General features: G+C 32.3%; 1 protein-coding gene and 1 long non-coding RNA gene across 2 annotated transcripts in view; one reads left to right on the top strand and one right to left on the bottom strand.

Annotated features, from left to right (window-relative positions):
- The first annotated feature begins 1,654 nt into the window (after window positions 1-1,654).
- The window catches only part of LOC128187904 (cilia- and flagella-associated protein 251-like), an 87,801-nt gene continuing 67,607 nt past the window's right edge, over window positions 1,655-21,848 (top strand). Inside the window, exons 1-3 of the mRNA XM_052858586.1 lie at window positions 1,655-2,315; window positions 11,000-11,146; window positions 12,452-12,555. Coding sequence (XP_052714546.1) covers window positions 1,770-2,315; window positions 11,000-11,146; window positions 12,452-12,555 — 797 coding nt within the window. The 5' untranslated portion in view covers window positions 1,655-1,769. The remainder of the gene's footprint in view (window positions 2,316-10,999; window positions 11,147-12,451; window positions 12,556-21,848) is intronic.
- Window positions 2,328-8,814, bottom strand: LOC128187913 (uncharacterized). The gene is made up of 4 exons (XR_008244102.1): window positions 7,551-8,814; window positions 7,230-7,304; window positions 6,841-6,976; window positions 2,328-6,722 (listed from the first exon to the last, which is right to left on the bottom strand). It is a non-coding gene; the product is annotated as an uncharacterized LOC128187913 (long non-coding RNA).

Raw genomic sequence — 21,848 nt, 5'->3', positions numbered from 1 at the left:
CCTTTTTTTCATCGGGTGATCAAATAATCTAGAGTTTATGGGAAACAACTGATTACTTTAAAATAAAACAGATAATCCATTACAAGAGCCGATCTAATCATATATAAGCTCGAAATAACAATAAGGTCATGATTATATTAAATATCAAAATTTACCTTGTATTTATTAATTTTTTTCTTTTAAACATCTATCTACATGTGTATAAAAGTTGTTTTGTACAATTGAATGAGATAAATAAAATATTGAGGTATAAGGTTTGTGCATGTGCCAAATAAAGAATACAATTTTTTACCGCATTTTAAAATTCTTTGACATAAAATCTGCCGTCAAATAGGTAGAATCAAAATTGAAAGGAATTATTTACCTTTCAAAGACTAATTCTCACCCCAGTTAAGTTAATTTAGGTTCATTGTGGTTTCATTGTGGTTCATTGTAGTTTCATTGTGGTTCAACAGCTGTTCAATGCGGTTCATTGTGGTTAAAAGACGCGCCCTATATTAAAGAGGTTTGAAAGTTATTTGAACAACAGTTCTCAATTCGGAAAAGTCAGACTGGAGTTTTATAAAATCCGGTGTGCCACAAGGATCTATATTAGGACCTTTACTTTTTCTAGTTTATATTAACGATATTGTTTCCTATATCCAATCATCTATTATAATAGACTGTTTGCTGATGACACAACGCTATACGTTATTGTTGATGACCCCAAGTCAGCTGGACAGTGACTTAGAAAAAATCATTATATGGGCTAAACAACAGCTGAACAATGGCTTGTTACCTTTAACCCAACCAAAACCGAGTCTCTCCTCATAACTAACAAAAAACACAGGAATCAACATCCGAATTTATACTTTAATGGAAGTCTAATACAAGAAGTGTGTACGCATAAACATCTTGAATTTAACTTCTTAAACAACGGACAGTGGGCATTGCACATAGATGATATAGTTAGAAAAGCCTCCTCACGGAAAACACAAGTATGAGCTTAATCGTAAATCATTAGAAACTCTTTATTTTTCGTACATTCGACCAATTCTTGATTCGGTAAATTTCTAAATACTTTGCAGAAATATTTACAGCGAAGACAGTTTTACTGATTGGTGACATATCCTGAAAATTTCAATGAGATTGGTTGATTTTTATAACAAAGAAAATTAAAAAAATATCGATCTGCCCCGGCTTTTATTTTGCCCCGGCCCGGGTTTGCCTACCCATTTTACCTAGACTGGTTCGCTGTCACTGATTGCGCGCCTCGTATAATCGAATCAAGGGCAGGCTATCCAGTCTACCGTTTTACCAAGACTCCAAAAATAATTACGTTCTAAATTACCAAGCTCTGAAAAAAAGGATAACGTTATAGTTGCTGCATATCACTGTCCCTCTTTTGTCCTAATCTTTCGTCTATACAAATGTTTTTAATTTGTAACATGTACTATAAATAAAATAGGTTTATATAGCAAAAATAACAATAATTACATGTTTTAAATCACGTTTACCGTGTTAGAGAATATTCGAAATGGTTTACAATTTACGCGCATGCGCAACTTCACTACCGGAGCCAATCGTAACTACTCGGCCATTTCTTTCACCGCAAATCTTTTTATCGGTTAGGGAAAAGGGCGAGCGCTATCCGAATGCTACCGGGGCACATGCGCATTAAAACATAAACAGTGTTGCCAAGCAAGTCGAGTAATCTTTGTGTTTAAATGTGCTTCGCTTGGGTTTCATCAAGTTATCACTAGTAATACATCACGTTTCGATTTGTGAAGATGGCAGATGAAGAAGGGAAAAAGAGTCAAGTGAAAGATGACTCTGCCAAACGTGCACCATCTCCTGCAGAAAATGTTAATGAAGACACAGACCAGAACGATAAAGATTCACCTGAGCTAAAATCCGATGAAATAACAAAGAAGGAAGAAGAAGTGGAACAATATAAAGAATCTGAAACCGATGCTAAAACAACAACAGAAGATCCAGAGTCTCAGGAGGAGGCTAAACATTCTCAGGAGGAAGAAAATCGGCCAGAACAACCAACAGTCTTAGAATCAAAGAGTACAGAACAGAACCCTGAAGTAGATGTGTCATCAGACAGAAAATCCCCCAATGGAGGGACCGAAACAGATAAACAAAGTGGACAACAAACAGTTAATACTCAACCACAGTCAGAAAAAGTGTCCTCATCTCCACCCAACACTGACACTGTCCAAGGGGTTGATGCCCCAGCTGTTATTCCTGATGCACCAAAAATTCCGTCACCAGAAAAATCAGAAGTTACCTCTGTAGGTCTTGAAGGATCTTTGTCATCAGCTGCTCTGGTATGTTGAATAAATTGTTATAATATACAGGTCATACTTGCCAACCTCCAACATGTGAAAATCTGGTCATGACCAGATTTGGAAAGTAAAAAATCTGGTCATAGCGCGTAACGACATTCACAACATGTTTATCATGCATTTCATAGGTATATACAATAGAAATATGTGTTAAAACTTATGTGTAATACTTTATTGCAAAGAAGCATTTTAACTAACAGTTGCTGATTTTGAATTTTGTAAAGTGATCTGACACAGAAAATGGTAGGTTGTGTTCAGCTAAAAAAAATGCAAAAAGAGTTTCTGCTACATTAACCTTGCTTTTAAACTCTGTAAATGATGGCATGAAAGTTGTAAGTGACTTGGAAGACTTTTGTGCATTAAAAAGCATTCTATACATGAGTGACGACTTAGCGTTTTTGCATGTTTAGTCAGATCATTTTGGGCACAAAATCCAATATTCAAATGTGCGTAACATAGAACGCAAAAGCCTCGTTTTGTACTCGATTACTTTGTTTCACCTATAGATGGGAATTCATTTTCCCAGATATGTTGATAGGTACAAAAATATCGTTTTCTTTTTGTTGGTTTTGATTCCGCTGGCCCCGATGAAGACCTTTTCTTATTGGAAGCCATCACATTTAATGATTTAAACCTTCGCTTAAACAAAACAACTCACGATAATAATTACACTTAATGTGTCTATTATAGCCATCGGCATTGTTTACGCGTTACGTAAATCCAAACTCAGCTTGGGTTCATAACTGGAAGTCAAACGCGCAACGTAATTTACGAACCAAATCCGGAAATCGGGAGATTTTCGGGTTGTTTGACAAAAATCGGGTGAAAAGCATGACCCACCGGGTCATAAAAAATAATCGGGTGAAGGGTTGAAAAATCGGGTGTGACCTGACGAAATCGGTCAGTTGGCAAGTATGATACAGGTCCAGTACAATCCTCTGATCTAGCTATATATAGTTTGAATAAGATTAGATAGAATGATCTATCGTTAAAATGACAGAATTCTTCGGACCCAGTTTAACGATAGAATCCGTCCCATATACTCGCTTCGTAGCAAATAAAAAAAAAATATCGAGCTGTATCTCGCCTAAATTTTCATATGATATATCTCAAATACCTACAATGTTGCTCTCTTATAATCCCATTTTACCACATTCACTGTTTTTGCAACAAACATAACGTTTGAAAATTCGCTGTTTATGATCACCATGTTAATGGTAAAATCCCAAAATGCCATGGTACGACCTATCAAATAAATTGTTTTGTGGATTTAACTTCATATGCATGTTCAAAAAGGTTTGTTGTGTATGAAAATGTGTTTTTCCCCTGCAGATTATTTTTAACAGACTTAAAATCGACATGTAGCAGATTCGCTTTGCGGCTGCTACATTGCAACTGTATGGGATGAATTCTTACTGTGACCTGAGCGTAGCCTGGTCACAGTAAGATTATTTTTTCTAGAATGAGATATAAAGCTTTATTAGTTAAGATATTTAGAGTACTGTATTTTTCGAAAATTAGGTCGATGCTGTTTATAGGGCGAAGGAGCCCGTTTTAGCAAAAAAAAGAAGTATAGATAGGTAGACTTAGAAGAATTGGTCGAAAAATTACTGCTAGTTTGAATGAATAAATGGTGTAAACCAATAACGTTATCATATAGTAGCCTTTAATCTTATTTCACAGTTTTAAACAAAAGGGAAATAAAATGCATTTCATAAAAACATCGTAAGAAAATGTCTGAAATAGCATCAAAATTTTCAGACCAATTTATTCAGTATGACCGGATTAATTAAAGATCGTTTTTATTACTCCCCTGCCATGTGTACTAACCGCTGTTAACCAGGGGATAGTAACCTAGCCTGGAGGCATGACTCGTACGGTAGCGCATGCAACCCTGTGTCTCTGTGTGACGTTTTACTGTGTTTATATACACACGAGTCAACCTCTGATCTTATGGAAGCAGGGTTGGCAAAAAAGCGGGAAATACTCATATTTCCCAGGACGGTGGGAAATACTGGTAATTTCCGGGAATTACTGGTTATTCCCGGGAAATACTGGGAAATAAAGTACAACCACATATTATAGTACTTCAAACTTAGACATTAGTCTTAGTTAAATCTGTAGGGATGTAGACAATAGTACACCTTGTCAGCTTTATGACATTTTACAATGTTCTTTGATTTTAACAAGTTTTGACTGGTCAGTAATGCATTAATTATCCTCTTATGAATACTCAAAACATGGTTCATTCATACACCATTGTTATTTTAATTGTTTTTAAGGCTTTAGTCAGGTATAGGTGCATCTGTACAGTTATCATAAACATGATATCAAAAGTTCCATTTTCTGGTTATTTGGTAAATGTGAAAATGGGGCAAGAAAATTGTGAAAAATAAAGTGTGACTGTGTTACTACCTCAGCATGCAACACACCTAAGAAGAAGCCAATCAGCCCCACTCATAGTATATATCTCCTCAAAACAGGAGCACAAAACTGTCAAGTGTCAATTATTTGTTAAAACAACATGTGCGATTATTATATTTTTACTTGTAACACCAATACTAATTATAACAGTTTATTTTGTGCTTTGAATTATAAATCTGTAAAACACAAAACTTGAAATTCAAAAAGCTGGAGTAAAATTTGTACATTAGCAGCTATAGAAGTCTTTTAGAATAGGTGATCTGGTGAATTTAAGATTCATACCCATACCAAAAAAAAGCACTAAAAAGTTATACCTATGAGCCCTTAAAAAAGTTACAAAAAAGTCATAACTAAGATAGCACAATTTGGAACCATCTGATCAATTATGGTTCCAAATTAGCATCAAAAAGTTATACCTATATTGTAACTTTTTGCTTAGGTACAAAAAAGTCATAACTAGAGTGTAACTATTGACAATTTATTTTTTTCATAAAAATAAATAGGTATAAAAAAGTTATCAAAAAGTTATAATAAAGTTATCATTTAGGTACAAAAAAGTTATACATATAGGTACAGAAAAGTTATCATTTAGGTACAGAAAAGTTATAGATGTAGGTACAGAAAAGTTATACATATAGGTACAGAAAAGTTATCATTTAGGTACAGAAAAGTTATAGATGTAGGTACAAAAAAGTTATACATATAGGTACAGAAAAGTTATCATTTAGGTACAGAAAAGTTATACATATAGTTACAGAAATGTTATAGATGTAGGTACAGAAAAGTTATACATATAGGTACAGAAAAGTTATACATATAGTTACAGAAAAGTTATCATTTAGGTACAGAAAAGTTATACATATAGTTACAAAAAAGTTATCATTTAGGTACAGAAAAGTTATAGATGTAGGTACAGAAAAGTTATACATAAAGTTACAGAAAAGTTATTGTTTAGGTACAGAAAAGTTATAGATGTAGGTACAAAAAAGTTATCATTTAGGTACAGAAAAGTTACACAGAAAAATTACAGATGTAGGCAAAAAATATCTATCTGTATCATAAACTTCAGATAAAAAAAAACCCCAGGTACATGTACAGGTGTTATACTGATGAAAAAAAGTCCCTAATGTTGACATAAAGAACTTTTCATCAAATTGTTTTTGCTCTTGAATAGGAATTTAAAATCATATCTGTTCATGTGAGCAAACGAACTCAGTATGTTTACTGAATTATATTTACATCTAATGAGTATGCTTTCCTCCATTTCTAATGGAAACTTATAGTTAACGCCTTGTTTAACGATTAGTTGAAACCTACAATGACCTTAGAAAAATCACTGAAATAATCGGGATGATATCAGACTCACATTCCCATTGAAGACAATTTGGCTGTTTCTTTTAGCTAACGTACTGATGCACATTATAAAGAATAATATAGTAAATTTAACTTACTCTTTACAAACAATTTATTAATTTGTTAAAAGAAAGGTGTAAATATAAACAACATAATGCTTTCTTTGTTGATTCATGCAGGAAATGAAGGGAGCAATGATTGCAGAAAAAAATTTACATAACTCGCTAATGCGGGTAATGTATTTTTTCTGCAATGTTGCTACATTCATATCCCGCATATATCACCAAAGAAAGCATTTTATTGTTTACATAATTATCACAAATCATTACAGACCCTATAGGCAATAATCTAACATAAAAGCATTTGGGATTACATGTGTGTCTAATGTTCTTGTTAAATTTGAATAGAAAGTTTGAAAAACATTATTTTGTAAACCAAAATTTGACCAAAACCTTCATAAATCATGTTTTAGGTTAAATTCCTAACATATACTAGCCTGATTTTGTTCCAAACATACTAGTATGATTTTTAAAACAGTCCTGGTTCTAGATGATACCAATGACCTGCAGTAATTTATCAGCAAACAACTGGATCTGATTCTTGAATCTGTTCCTAAAATGTATAAAAAAGAATGTTTCATTATGGCAATTTCTTACTACATGTACTTTCATTGTAACTGTTAAAATCCTTGACAACTACCTTATACTTAAAACATAATTATATAGCATACCCATGTTGAATATATATGTGACCAGCACCTGGCAGGTGAAAACTGGTTTCTGTTGACATGGCTGCATGTATTTCTATGGGAACGGTTGCTCTTGCATCTGATCTCTTTCATAGTATTATCCTCGTCCTCCATTAATCTAAAAGAAGGCAATAAAATTTAAAACATGACACTGTTTGACAATTTTCAATATACGTAGCATAATTTATTATTAAATATCAGTAAAACTTTTCAATTCTCTGTTGACCTGCCCCCCCCCCCCCCTAAAATGTCAACATTGATACAGCAGTTGCCATTATATTCTCAGATTTACAATAATTCATTTACTAAAAGATATACATAATATATGGTTAAAATCTGTATATCTTTACTTGATAAACACACACACTTACTTTTTTCATCTTGTATTAATGATGTATCTTCAATCTGGTGTACAGTCTGCTAGCTGGACTTGGTTGGGATTTTTTCTGCAATACAATGATACTCTTTTTAAAAGAGTCGGCCATAATTTGATTATATATAGAATGTACATCACTAGATATACATGGCTGCATAGACTTTGATATAGATGATAAAATCATGCACTTCTTATTAAAATTCTAGAAATATTCCAAATGGAATTCATTTCTAAGTGCAAAGCAGTAATATAGAAATTGAGATAAGCAAACACAAATGAATTATTTAAAAAAAACTTGTTTGTATATCAGACTTACCCTGAATGGAAATGGTCATCCACAACTAAAGCCATATCATCCGGGTCTTAAGCATGTCTATCTTTATGAAACCACTGCTTGCAGTTTCATTACTACATACAACACGCTGTGATTCTGCATATTTCTTGAAAAAATCAAGAAAATCTTCACAACAACTCCTGTCTTCTTTGCCCATTTCAAAATTTGATGGCGGAATGGCAATTGTCCAATCAGAATTCACGAAAGTCAAAGTTTGAAATTTTGGCCAATCATGATACAGCCACGATTAATACCGGGATAAATCTTTAAATTTATTTTAGTTAAAAAACAATATTATTTACTTAATATTATCTAAAGAATTCTGCATTTAAATGAAACAAATTTTAGTAATACTTTCTTTCCTTACAACCTGTTAGTTTATTAACCGATCATCAAAACTGGGCATTTCCGGTCTCAAGAGCCGCCATTTTGAATAATTTGAGGGAATTTTAAAAACTAAATGAATTTATATACCAATGCATTTTTACAATTGATGAATATGTAAAACCAAAAATTATAACATCTTTTTTAAATAAAACATGTTTCCCAAAGTTTAAAACACAGTCCTTATAGCTTTTTGCTGTTATAAAATTACGATGAGAGATAGGCTAGTACTGGGAAAACATACAGATGGATATAGCAGTACTGTTCTTTGTTAACAGCATGTCTATTAATCAAATATGTGAATAAATATGGTGAACCCATCTTATAATAACAAACAATGCCACCAAACCCCCCACCCCTTTTCTTCGCATGCATTCGATGTCGTGGGAAAATTCTGAATCAATTTCTAGAAATCTACTCTATTCCTTTATTCATGGGGTAGGCCAAAAGTTGGAAAAATTGTCAGTGATAATATAAAGTTGATGCTACCCCTTAGTATTTAACAGCGATTAAACGAAATCGTAATATGTCTAATGATGTTCAACAGACAGATAACAAAATAGTAATGCTTGCAGGAGCAAAATAAAAATGTCTGCTGGTCAAAACACACATATAAACTTTTTATCTTAAACAAACATCAGTGTCATCACAGCACAGACTAATCATGACCTCTTTAGACACCCTTTACTGTTAACCTGGGATGTGTGTGCGTTCAGGCGGAAAGTGATTTCCTGTTTCTGCCTTATAAAAACAATAACATTTTGGACAGGTATTTGTGTTGCAATTGATGGACTGGATTCCCATTACAATGGTTATGTCACTGTTTTCAAACAAATCTTAGTGATTTTACTACCCAGTGTGTGATTAACCTACATCTACCCCCCCCCCCCCCCCCCCCCCCACTTATGGTGATTTTTATAAAAAAGAAAAAAGAAAAAGTTATAACGATATTTTATATCAGTTTTTAGATTTATTGTGATAAAAGTCTACTTTAGACTTGAACCTCTTGGATAAGATACACTTAAATTTTTAGTGTAAAAATGACAAAGTCCAAACACATTCACAAATTGACTAAGTTCCATGTAGGTACATTTTAGTTATAGGGCAAAAAGTTTAAGTCCAATCTAGGTACAAAAAAGTTATAACTTTTATGTGCCTAAATCTTGGGTACATAAAAGTTACACTTTAGTTACAGAAAAGTTATGACTAAGTGTAACTTTTTTTTGTATGGGTAAACTTACAGTGAAATGGGAAAGTATGATAAATTGGTTTTTGATCCTTAGTCAATAGTGTTAATATCTTATATCCTAAACATAAGTTTTAAGTTGAACTTAATTACTAAAGAAATTAAGATTATAAATTTGTATTTCTCAGTATTTTCCAGTTTAGTAAAAAAAGTAGTATTTTCCGGGACGGGAAATACCGGTATTTACCACCTGTAATTCCCACCACTGGTATTTCCCGGCCAACCCTGTATGGAAGCCTGTGGGCATGAGTAGCACGTTTCGAGAGTTTAACTTACAGTGTATAAACAAAGTAGGCGCTACCCAGACTGGTTTCAGAGACACCTGCCTTAGATTTCATCCAGAGTTTTATTTTGAATATACAGAAAAAAAATGTGTACATGTATTCGATTATAAAAACAAATTGGTCTTTTTTATTTCTACCTGACGAAATTCCCCCCCCCCCCCCCCCCCCCCCCCCCCCCCCCCCCCCGTTATTACCTTTTGTAAGGTTCTCATTTTACTTTTACCACGCGAAATCGATTTCCTGTTTATATCGTAAGCACACGATCAAAATGCATGCCAGCATGTAATAATTATTGAAAGATGATTCAGTCAGCGATCTAAGAAAGAAAAATTTATTCACGTTTAATTTGTTTAAATGATAATTACTACAGTATATTGATTAAAATCCATACGATTTATACACAGAAATTTAAGCAGTATTATAGTAAACACTCATGATTTTATTTGAGGTTTGCATAAATTTTTGGAAAATTTCATATCAATTTTTCAAAAAAAAAAAAAAAATATATAAATTGGGCGAAGCGATGAATAGGGCGAGATCCACGTGTCAGGAAAAAAAATATCAACCTTTTTTCCGAAAAATAGCTTGATATAGCTTATTTCTCATACATTTTTCTTTGATGTGTAATTTTTTCAGCATGCAGGCCTATAAAAAAACCACATTTTAGTGCAGTGATAGTTTTCAACTTTGAACTGTTCTGTAAAGTTAAACAATGTAAGTAAAGATTATTCATCAAATCATGTCTCTTTCAGAGACATTGCACTCAGCTAAAGTTCTAAAAGTTATTTTGGCAATTGATTCATAACCATACAGTTACTTCTTGAATGATATATAAAGGAGGTCAGTTATGTTAAACAAGATAATTGATTGGTAATAATTCAGCACAATGAGAAGAAATCATATTTATCCATGCCTCAATGCACACAAGGTGTTGCACTGTTACCCAAACAATGGAAATGTATTTTTAGGTCACCTGAGTAAACTCAGGTGACCTATTGCTATCTGTTTTCATATGTCCTCGTGCATTAACAATTTTACATTTTTAACTTCTTCTTAAAAACTACAAGGCTGATTGTTATTATTTTTGGTGTGTGGCATCTCTATGGTAAGAGGAATCTAAATTGTGAAATTCATGGCTCTACCATCCCCAGGGTGTCACATGTGGGGCCAAATATGCAAAAAAAAAAGCCAAATTTTCAAAAATCTTCTTCTCTACTCCCACACATGTAAGGAAAAAACTGGTTGCATTAAGTTATGATGTCCATGAAGCCGTCTCAGTGAACTGAAAATAAAATCTGTCATTACCTATGTTTACCTCTTCAAATATTTTTAAAAGCTATTTTTTGGTAAGTAATGTAAAATTCTACACAGATAAAAGTATTTAAATTATAACTTTATTCCACATTAATACCGACAGATGTCCCATACCACCTTACACATAAAAAATAATCAGGTGGAAAGTAACTCTATTTATTTGAGAACAATTAGTCTACTAGTTTTCATTTTTTTTTTTTCAGAATGTCATTTGGTCTTTTGGACTTAACAGAAATATTCCAGTTTTGAATCTCACAGACAATTCACGGAAGCTGATAATGTACGCTTGTGCACATGTAGGAGTGCTGTATGATTTTGAAAATAACAGACAACACATTTTACAAGGACATGTAAGTACTATATTCATCTGATTAATTCAAATTATTAACTACAGGTGACACTCGATGGCTGAAACTTCAACCACTCGAAGTTCTTGATCTTTGCAAGTGAAATCATCCGATTTTTTTTCTCGATGGGTCCTATTATACTTTATATTTTGCACTCTTATACATAATTTCATTTTTTTTTCACTCTTGATAACTCGAAGTGCTGGCTGTTTACGCACATGACCGATCAAGCATATAATTAGCTCCGTTAGCTGGACACCTGGGGCTTTTGTGGTGGTGGGGTTAATTTGTTAAATGCATAATGATGTGATACTGCCCCTTTGTTTCCTTCAGTGAAAGTTGTAGATGATCATGCAATTTCTACAACTTACTTGTGAAATTAATAGTAAACCAAACCGCTCTTTATTTGAAGCAAACATGAAATATACTTAAAAATCTTTGAATATAAAAAGTTCTTTATCTACTCAAAATTTGGTTTGGTTTATATGTTGAAATGTAGTAAAGTAGCCAAAAATACGAATGAAACCATGTTAGACTATTCAATCAAGTTATGAGTGTAAAATTCCGGGTACTATATTTTTTTTAGCAAAAATGATCGGAACAGATATATTCCAGATTTTTTAAAACATTCAATCGCTTGATCACTAGAACCTTTGATCACGGTTTCCTTAAGGGGACTTAGACATGATTTTAGATTAAAATTTTTTTTTTTATGTGTACAATGTTAACTTGCGCATTTTGAATGACTGACCAAAATTTGAATGTTAGAAGTCAAGTTTTAAGAGAGATAAGAGAGGTAAGAATTCATTGTTATGTAAACAAAGCTCGAGTCTTATATTTGTTTACCAATGATGTTAAGCATTTAATTACCTTTTCTTTGACAAAATGACTCGTGGCAAAGAAGGTATAAACTGATTCAATGTGTTCATAAATAGTATTATCAACAGAAGAGAGCAACATTTGATTGAAAACACATATGTAAACAATAACAAAGCTTGAGGTTGGTTTACAAAACAAAGAATTTCAAACTCTGTATCTTGCTTATAACTCAATATTTGACTTTCAAATTTTGACAACCCGAAAGCATTAAGAATACCCATATTAATCATTCTAAACATCAAAAATGGAAAATAAAAGTTCAAATCATGTCCCTTTAAGTTTGAGTTATCAAGAGTCACCCACCTGCATCAATTTATTTCAATTTCAATTTTGTAAACGTCATTTAGGTGTGCAAATAGTGTTATAGAGTATGTAGCATGAGTGCTCTTGATATATAAGATACATAAATTGAGAAATTAAATTATTCAGATAAATCCAATTACTTGTACCTGTGTCAGTGAAGACAAGAGGTGGCTTGCCACTGGGGACAAAGGAGCTGACTCTACAGTCATTGTCTGGGATACATACACAGGGTAATTCAGAATTTTATCATATTTAAAGGACTATGTGTGGTATTATGCAGTTCTCGCCCCCAGAATTTAACTTCCATAGAAAGCTTTAAGGTAGCTCACAGGTTTACTGCTTGTGAGAAAACCCACCCTGAAAATTTGTCTGCGTGGTCCATAGGATTCAGATATTTATTTTGAAATTTATTTGAGATTTGTCTGCGTGGTAATAATTTTATCATGTTTCAAACACAGTGTCGCTGCAATGCCATTTCAGTTAAATATATAGTAAAATACATATATTGGTCGGGAAACGCATATCAAAAGTATGCTCCAAACTTTTAAACGATTTAGACAAACTTAATTTTACTCAACACAGTTATAATAGAAGAGCTAATTTTGCATCAATACATAAAAAATAATCAATATGTGTTCTCTGCCAATTTTTTGCAAAACAACTTTAAAGATTTAAAATATTTCACAAAACCTTATATTTTCATTATGACGATGTTAGCTCGATGCCATCATCAATGTCTTACGTCCGAGAATCATAAAATGAAAATGCGTTGATTGACAAGACTAGCTGATTAACTTATTAGAACATGTAAATCTAATGAACGTTATTATGAATGTTATCAAACGCACAAATGCAATTAATGTAAGGTTGTGAAGAGAAGAAATATCATGGCAACTTTTCTTTTTTATGAAATTATTAGTCAATCAATGCAAAAAAATTACCATACAACTATTGACGTATCAATAAGTTTGTAATCGTATATGATACAACTAGCTAAAACCAGGGTTTGACACTAAGGCACGTCCGACCGACATTCAGTCTAGTAAACGATAGGTCCGTTCGGGTTAAATGTCTGTGTACTAGCCCGACTGATCGTGTGAAAAAAAAAGTGTGCACATCGATACTTTTTCTGTAATATTACTATCAATAGAAGTAAAAGCACTTTTTCCTAACAGGCTTAAATTCTACAAACTGAAATTTAAGTACAACCCAAGGACTAACCTAGATGATGAAGTGGGGGAAATACTCACTTTTTGATCGGTAACTTCGCCAGAATGTCCTCCGGATGAAAAGTCCAAGTCGCCCTGTACACAGAGTTCATATAATCGTGTAAATTAACCCCAAGGGCAATAATATGATAATTATTTAATTCTAAAGACGTCTTCACAAACTCAGTTTATGCCTCTTGTGATTAATTAATCTAGTCTGTCTTATCTTTAGGGGTTATAAATACTGGTGTGGAACCACATGCTGTACAAAACGATGTTTATTACTTTAAGGCTAGTGTTGATATAACAGTGAATTTGTTGGTAACTTGTAATTAGCTATTAACACTGCCAAATTTATGCTAAAATAATCATAAACCCTTTGTTTACAGTTATAATACCCTCAACATAATGGTTGGGTTGGACTAATGCCATCAAAATTAGTGTTGAAACGAATGTTCGAATATTCGCGAATGAATAGTTAATTTCTAATATTCGAATGTATATTTAGCATTCGAATATTCGATCACATGTTAAACACCCATATCAAGTACTGTAAACTATGCAGATCGTGTTATTTCATTTTACTCGGAACGAAAGTAAAGATAAAGCCATCTATGACTGCCATGCTTGGTAGAGTCTACTACTTAACCCAGTAATAGACTCTTCCGCCATGCTTGTTTACCTTGAAAGTAAAAGCAGGGTTTACATCGAACGGAGAAAAACATTCTGGATTTTTCAATTCATGTCAGACGCTGAAGAAAAAAAATTGCTTAACTGTTTGAACGAGTCTGGGCTACGGAGAGTTAATATCGAAAGTTTTTTTTAAAAGATACCTCGATATAATTTTTTTTTTTTTTAAATCAACAGAACATTTCCGGAGTTATGAGCGTTATCAGTTTTCTTTTCTTTTTAATACTATATATCAAACATGGCGGAAATATTTGGACTGACTTACGAAGTTATGTATCGGTCTCATACAGGAGTCAGGACTGCAGTATATTATTAAAGAAGTAATAAATCTTTTGATTGTAGTTGATGGAAATTTAAAAAAAAATCAGTATATGATTATTTGCATAAATATTAAATGCGCACCCAATTCAATGGATACTCATGCATTAAGTGTCAACTTCGAACTGACATGTTTAAGCAGTCAACACATACACCCACTTAGTAATACAAACTATCATATATGCTTAATACTTTGTCTATGACGTCTACGAATATTCGAATACGAATCGAATAGCACTCACGAATATTCGAATACTGATTTATGGTATTCGTTTCAGCACTAATCAAAATACACTAAAAAACAGAGACTAATTTTATTTGTCACTTTAGTTAACACAATTACAAAACATTTGATCTATAAAATGTATGAATACATCAAACAATATAAATTAAATAAACTTGATAAATTTTTTTCTTCAAATTTTAGATTTTGTTATATTTTTTAATCATAATGACTTGTTTCTAATCTAATTTAAATTATTAAAGTTTAAATCTGTGTATGTCATCATTATTATTATGCCATTGTCAAGTAATGAAAGTCTCCCAGATTTCTCAAACTTCTCCATGTTTCTGTGTTAAAAAGAAGGGAAGTCTCCCTAAAGTTTTGTTGGTCCCTGGTCAACCATTGAATACTTGTATCTTTATTAGTACAGTTTGAATAAAATTAAATCTTAAATAGTTTTTGAATGATTCATTATTGGTAAAGATAAACCAATACAACTAAACAGAAACAGGTATTCAATATTTTATGTTTGTCATTACTTTTAGTTTATTTTTGTCAAAATTGGTCAGGGCTATAGTAGTAAAAGAGTCAGGGCTAGTGAAAAATTGCTGAGGTAGCCCGACTGGTCTAGTAATTCGAAAACTTAATGTCAAACCCTGTAAAACCCAAAGAATTTTTGATAGTTTGATCAGCAGTTGAAAATATAGAAGTTAGAATTTCAAAAGAAGCGAAGTTAAAGCATATGGTTCAATTTATTTACTCGTCTTAACATGATTTTAAATTATTATTAGTAGAGTTCCAACGTACACTCATATCTTATAGAACTGAATGTGACAATGTTAGACACGTCTTTAAATTTTTAGCACTTAATAATTATAAATGTTTGTATATAAACTGCAATTTATAGCTTTTTCAAGTATTTTATTTTATGGTTCTAAAGATAATTTGTTATTTTTAAAGAATGTATGAGTTTGCTATGATGGTCAACTCATCACGACAAATCCTATTGTGACGTCAGCAAACTGCTTGTGAGAAAACATACCCTGAAAATTTGTCCACATGATTCATAGGTTTCAGAGTTTTATTTCTAAAATTTATTTGAGATTCATCTGTGTGGTAATAATTTTATTGTATTTCAAACACAGCGTCACTGATAAAATCAAGCAAAGCCATTTCAGTGAAATATATAGTAAAATGCATATCTTAGTCGGGAAACGCATTTCGAAACTATGCTCCAAACTTTTAAACGATTAAGACGAAATTAATTTTACTAAACACAATGATATAGAAAATATAATTTTGCATCAATTCATAAAAAATAATCGTTATGTGTTCTTGGCCAATTTTTTGCAAAACAACTCTGAAGATTTAAGGTGGCTCTATACACCACTTTTTGATGACACAGTACGCAAAAAAGTAAATCTGGAAGCATGCAATTCCGGTACTGGCTGATTTAAACTGAGGTGAATTGTATTGGGACCGCTCTATTAAAAAATTGTTAAATGAATAGTCTTAGATTTAATTTGTTAATTGGAAAAATCATTAAACCTTCACATTGTGTCGTATTATTTATCGTAAAAAACAATAAAATCAAGAATAATTTTTTAAATAGTTTCTTTCCGATTTTCGATGTCTTACAGCGTAGCTCAGTGGGTTAGTGGGTTCACTATAAACCTGTAGGTCATGAGTTCGAATCCCGTTGAGGACAATACAATTTTTAACTTTCCAAAATTTTCTAAAACGTATTTTTTGGTTGAATACTGTGAAAGGAAATTCTAAACCGGTGAAAGTATATTAATTACATGTATAATATACTTTAATCCACATTAATATTGACAGATGTTCCTATATAACCATCATACGGGGATGGGAGGGTGGCTTTGAATTCCTCTCCGGTTGGGATACATAAATCCTATTAGTTAATTTTCCCCTTTATTTATTTGACTTTGTTTTGCATTAAAGCGAATAAATTTACTTATATAGGCCTATAATGAAATATGTATGTATTTATCATTCCCTCGAGATATTTAGGAAATTTTCTTTAACTCAGATATGAAAAGTCCCCAAGATGTTTGGGCCCTGGGACTTAGGAACGATAACTCTTACCTGAGGAACTTTCATACCAAATACAATTAAAAATATTTTTTGTGTTTATTTGCAAAGATTTTTATTCAATTTTTTTATGTCACGGTTATTAAAATACATTTTCTTATAACATCAAGCAGCTTTTTCAGATGATTTGTCAACAGAGTAAGAAAATATGAAAAATTATGTTTTGGGGAAATACTAAAAAAAATTGCAATAATAAAATTTTTGAATGTTAAGAAGTATTATATTTATTATTAGGTGTCCGAAGGAAATATCCATCATATGACAAAAAAAAATTCTCATAATTTCTTAATAGTTAACTTTTTAAAAATTATTTTACAAAAACACGAAAAAACATTTGAAAATTCTTTAAAAAATACCTATAGTATCCCTATCATCATTTTAATATTTCATAAGTATGTTTTGTGGTATTCTATTGAAAATTGGAATAAACTGTTGGTGTATAGAGCCACTTTAAAATAGATATTTCACAAAACCTTATATTTTTATTATGACTTTTGCCCGATGTCATCATTTTCTTAAATCTGAGAACCAAAGAATGAAAATTTGTTGATTGACAAGACTAGCTGATTAACACATATTAGAACATGACGATACTAATTAGACATTAAAATGAATGTTATCAAATGCACAAATGCAATTAATGTAAGATTGTAAAGAGAAGAAAAATGGCTATTTTTCTTTTTATGAAACTCTGAGTAAATCAATGCAGATATAATTACCATACAACAATTGACATAATAAGTTTGTAATCATATACGATAATTAGAAAAGATTTCAAATAAATAGGTAGTTGAAAATACAGAAGTTATATTTGTAAAAGAAGTGAAGTTAATGTGTAAGGTTCAATTTATTTACTTGTCTTAACATGATTTTAAATGGAAGAGTTCCAACACACACCCATACCCCATAGAACAAAATGTGACAATGTACGTCACATATTTAAATTTTTAGCACTTGCTAATTATAAATGCTTGAATAAACTGCATTTAAAGCTGCTTGGTCCGATTTTATATCAAATTTTTTGCACGCTTTTAAACGATGGCTATGCTTAGTATATGTATAATAATAAAAGACATTGCAGTAGTTTTACCCGTCAATTATGCCAAATTTCAAAGAAGAAAAATACGTACAGAATTTGCTAACAAAACAAACAACATTAAAAGGTACCGCGTTATTTCGCCTCATGTTAAATTTCACCCCTGACGATGAGACGGGTATGGTTGTATTACGAAATTGACATCGCTTTAAATAAAGGTCGAAATGATCGGACAAATTACAAATATAAACGTGTACGTTTTGTTCGCTAATATTTCTGAAGTCTGCTTTCTTTACAATCGATGCATAGCATGCGGGTTGAATAACCCCAATCATTCCGGGGACGAAACCAAGCGGTTTCCTTTTCTAAACATTCCCGTGATGCATTTTGGTTTGTTTTTCGTTTGCCCAAAGAGAAATTATTTTTATTTACTTTGAATATTTCTAACTTTGAAAGGAGACTGATTCTGCTGGTGAGAGAAGAGAAAGTCCATAACTTTCTAAGATAAATGATTTGTATGGAAAAAATTTTGATACTGTATAATAACAAAAAAATCGGACCAAGCAGCGTTAAGCTTATTGAAGTATTTCCTTTTATGTTTTTAAAGATGGTTGTCATTTTACAAAAATGTATTAAATTTGCCTGGTGACGGTCAACTCTTTACGTCGAATCCTATTGTGACGTCAGGAAATCCACGAGCTACATTAAGGAAGGAGTCTTTTCATACTTCAAATATTAAGAATTTTATGAAAATTCATATTCATGTATTTTTAGAACACTCTCTTTCAAAATTAAAAAAAATTATAAAAATTGACCATCTTATATCGGTGCCAAGGTCACCCAAAGTCAGCATCTTAAAATAGACAATATTTTTTAGACTTTGATACAGTGTTCTTGAAATCTTTCGGTCCTGTCAGCAAGACTGATAAAAATAACCAAGGACCGCTTCAGGGCTCCCACTGGACCAAATTTCCCTTTCGCAACTTTTGCGCGTCGTTACGCGGCGCAAGATGTTCATTAACTAATACTTCAAATTCAACACTTATATTACTGAATAATATGTTATAATGTTATAATTATCCCTTAATATCAAGTAAAACATCAACTATAAACCAACACTTATTTCTAAATGATAAAAAGATAAATTGTTGAATTTACGTTTTGGAGTGGATGGTTTGACTATTTTGACTGAATTAGATGCTCTAGCAGGAGGGGTTGAATGTTCAGACCCCGAATTGGAAGAAAAGCCAAACATTGACAATTTCTGAATTTTAGACTGACAAGGGTCAGAAGCTACAAGTTTACGTTTCCCCATATTGACAAGCCAAATGTCAAAAGTAAATGGGGTACATGGTCAAGCAAGATTATCATATTTATACCGTAGCGCACTGGACATCAAAGAAAATTAATTATCTGCGTTGATATGTCCATATCAATGACGACCGACTGCAGTGTTTTGAAATTTCATGAGAAAAAAGCAAACAATCCAATTATAGAAAATTTTAATAAATAGTTTCAACGTTATCCAAAAACAAATGATCGGGAATACGATTGATGATATACATGTTATGCGCATTTATATAACCAATTATTTAGCGATCGGTTTAGCACTGGTTACGATTTGACACTAAAATGGAGACAATAACAGTATAATGAGTTAGACCTTAAATGCTTTAAAAATTGACCACAAGCCGTGTATACAACCGTCTCGTGCCCGATTACATAATTATCGACGTCTTGCAGCCAAATATTACCTGAGGCTATTATCTGGCCAGAGCTCTGTGTGCACTGGAGCGACGCGAGATTTCCGGTTGCGTGCGATGACGAAATAAACACACTCTGACTGAATAAACATGTGTATATTTTAAACGAAAACTGAACACTGATTTTTAATACCATTTTTTTCCAAAAAAAGGATTTTCGCCACATTCAAATTTCTTTTCGCAACATTTGAAAAAAATTCGCCAGCTCGAGCCCTGGACCGCTTACTTGAGGTTGCTTAATGTCAGTCCAAATGACCGGTAGATGTTGACTGAGCAACTTGCGAAAATACGACTAAATTTCGTACAAAAGCCACGGAAGTTGATGCAAACTCTCCTAGTATTCTCTGAGGATTGCCGAACGCACACGATAAACCAAGAGGAGTTTTTCGCTGATTTTTGCTCTCTCTAGACTTATCATACACTTTCGGAACACTTCAGTAATTATACAAGGAATGTAAACCGTTGCTTTTGATAAGTTTGGCAAGTATTTCATACATATTGTCACGATGCGTTTATAATGTGGCTAACAGATGTAGTCAGACAATAGGAATAAATCTTTCTATCATTTTCTAACCTAGATCTCGTCGGAAATCATTGGAGAAATTGGAAAATTTGTTTAAAACATAGCGTGAACTGAGGGCCCCTTATGTTATAAAATCCAAGATTGCGAGTGTTGTCTCTTTACGTTTTTTTAATGTACATTGAATACACTAAAACGGGGTTTTCAGTGAATTTTTTTATTGCAATACACAGAAATACATACGTCAAGAATACCAATTTTAATCATTTATGTCTTCGGAACACATAATCAGAACTCCACTATCCGACAACCGGGCCCTTAGGCTGTGGCATGAGGTGTGCAGAATGAATGAGAAAGAGAGAAGAGAAAGTTCATAATGAGAGGGAAAGAAATTAAAATTATTATTGCAGTGATAAATAAGAATGTAAATGTGAAGAGCAATCAGATCAAGGTAGAAATTAGAAAGCTTGTGTGAAATGTAAGTTGCTAAAAAAAATTAGCTGTTAATAAAATTCATAACTATTGTATAGCTTTTTTCAACTTTTTATTGAAAATTTCTGGACTGATAGAAATCTGTCCGGACTGACAAACTTCAAATGGTATTCAGTCCAAATGACTGAAAGTGGAGAAAAGATTTCAAGAACTCTGTTGATACACCAGAAAAATCCTAATTCAAGTAATAGATATAAACAATTGTTATTTTACGACTTCAATATGTATGGAGACCCATTCATGAAAAAAAAAACGTGAAAAGACTCCTTCCTTAAGGTAAAATTCTAATTATTGATTCCAGGATGTTTTTTTGGTGATAGAACCATTATGACGTCATAATTGATTTGAAGAATCGTTTTCCCGTACTTTACTGCTCTAAAGGAGTTACCGTATTTTTCCGACGATTAGTCGGTATTTTTTTCTCTGAAGCAGAGCACTCGACTTATCGTCTTGTTCGACTTGTCGTAGGCTCGAGGTCAGAAAATTGTTAAAAATAGCATTAAAAATCTTGGTTTTAATCATCTTGAGTTGGCTGTGTGATTGTGAATTACGTTGTTGAATTCGCTGTTCATCTTTAATAATTATCATTTTCACTCATCTGTTAACACTAAAATACATAATAATAACAGTTATTAAAAAATGGTACATTGTCTTTAATCAATTAAAAGTTTTACCATTCTGTTTTTATAAACACATCGTCACATGGTTCTATGTATCACTAGTAGGAAGATTACATTGCGCAGTAAAATTGAAACCAAATTTGAATGGAAGAAAATATTGCAGTAGGTCTGGGGGTGTTTTTTAAATTTATTTATTTTATTAGTAAAGAGTTGTTAGTGGAAAGTATAAATCAGAAATATTTTATGGTCAAATTCAATCTTAGAATACGTAATCGGCAATTATCAATACTACTGTTTATACAATAGGCTGACACCGGTTGTGTTAATAATCTTGCCCTAAGGCTGAGATTTTTAGGGCAATTTCACTCCCTGTGTATATAAAGAGTACCGTTATAAGAGTGATTATAGTTCATTGATTAATTATTGTCCAATTCTTTGATTATTGTTAGATAAAATTTGTAGGAAACGTATGTATATCGACTCGTATATCGTCATTATCAAGTCGTACAAATGATCGATCTATTTCTAACAGTGTCGTGTA

Source organism: Crassostrea angulata, chromosome 6 (assembly GCF_025612915.1).
Source record: "Crassostrea angulata isolate pt1a10 chromosome 6, ASM2561291v2, whole genome shotgun sequence".
NCBI lineage: Eukaryota > Metazoa > Mollusca > Bivalvia > Ostreida > Ostreidae > Magallana > Magallana angulata.
Note: the sequence above shows the minus strand (reverse complement) of the source record. Positions and strands in the feature narration are given on the sequence as shown.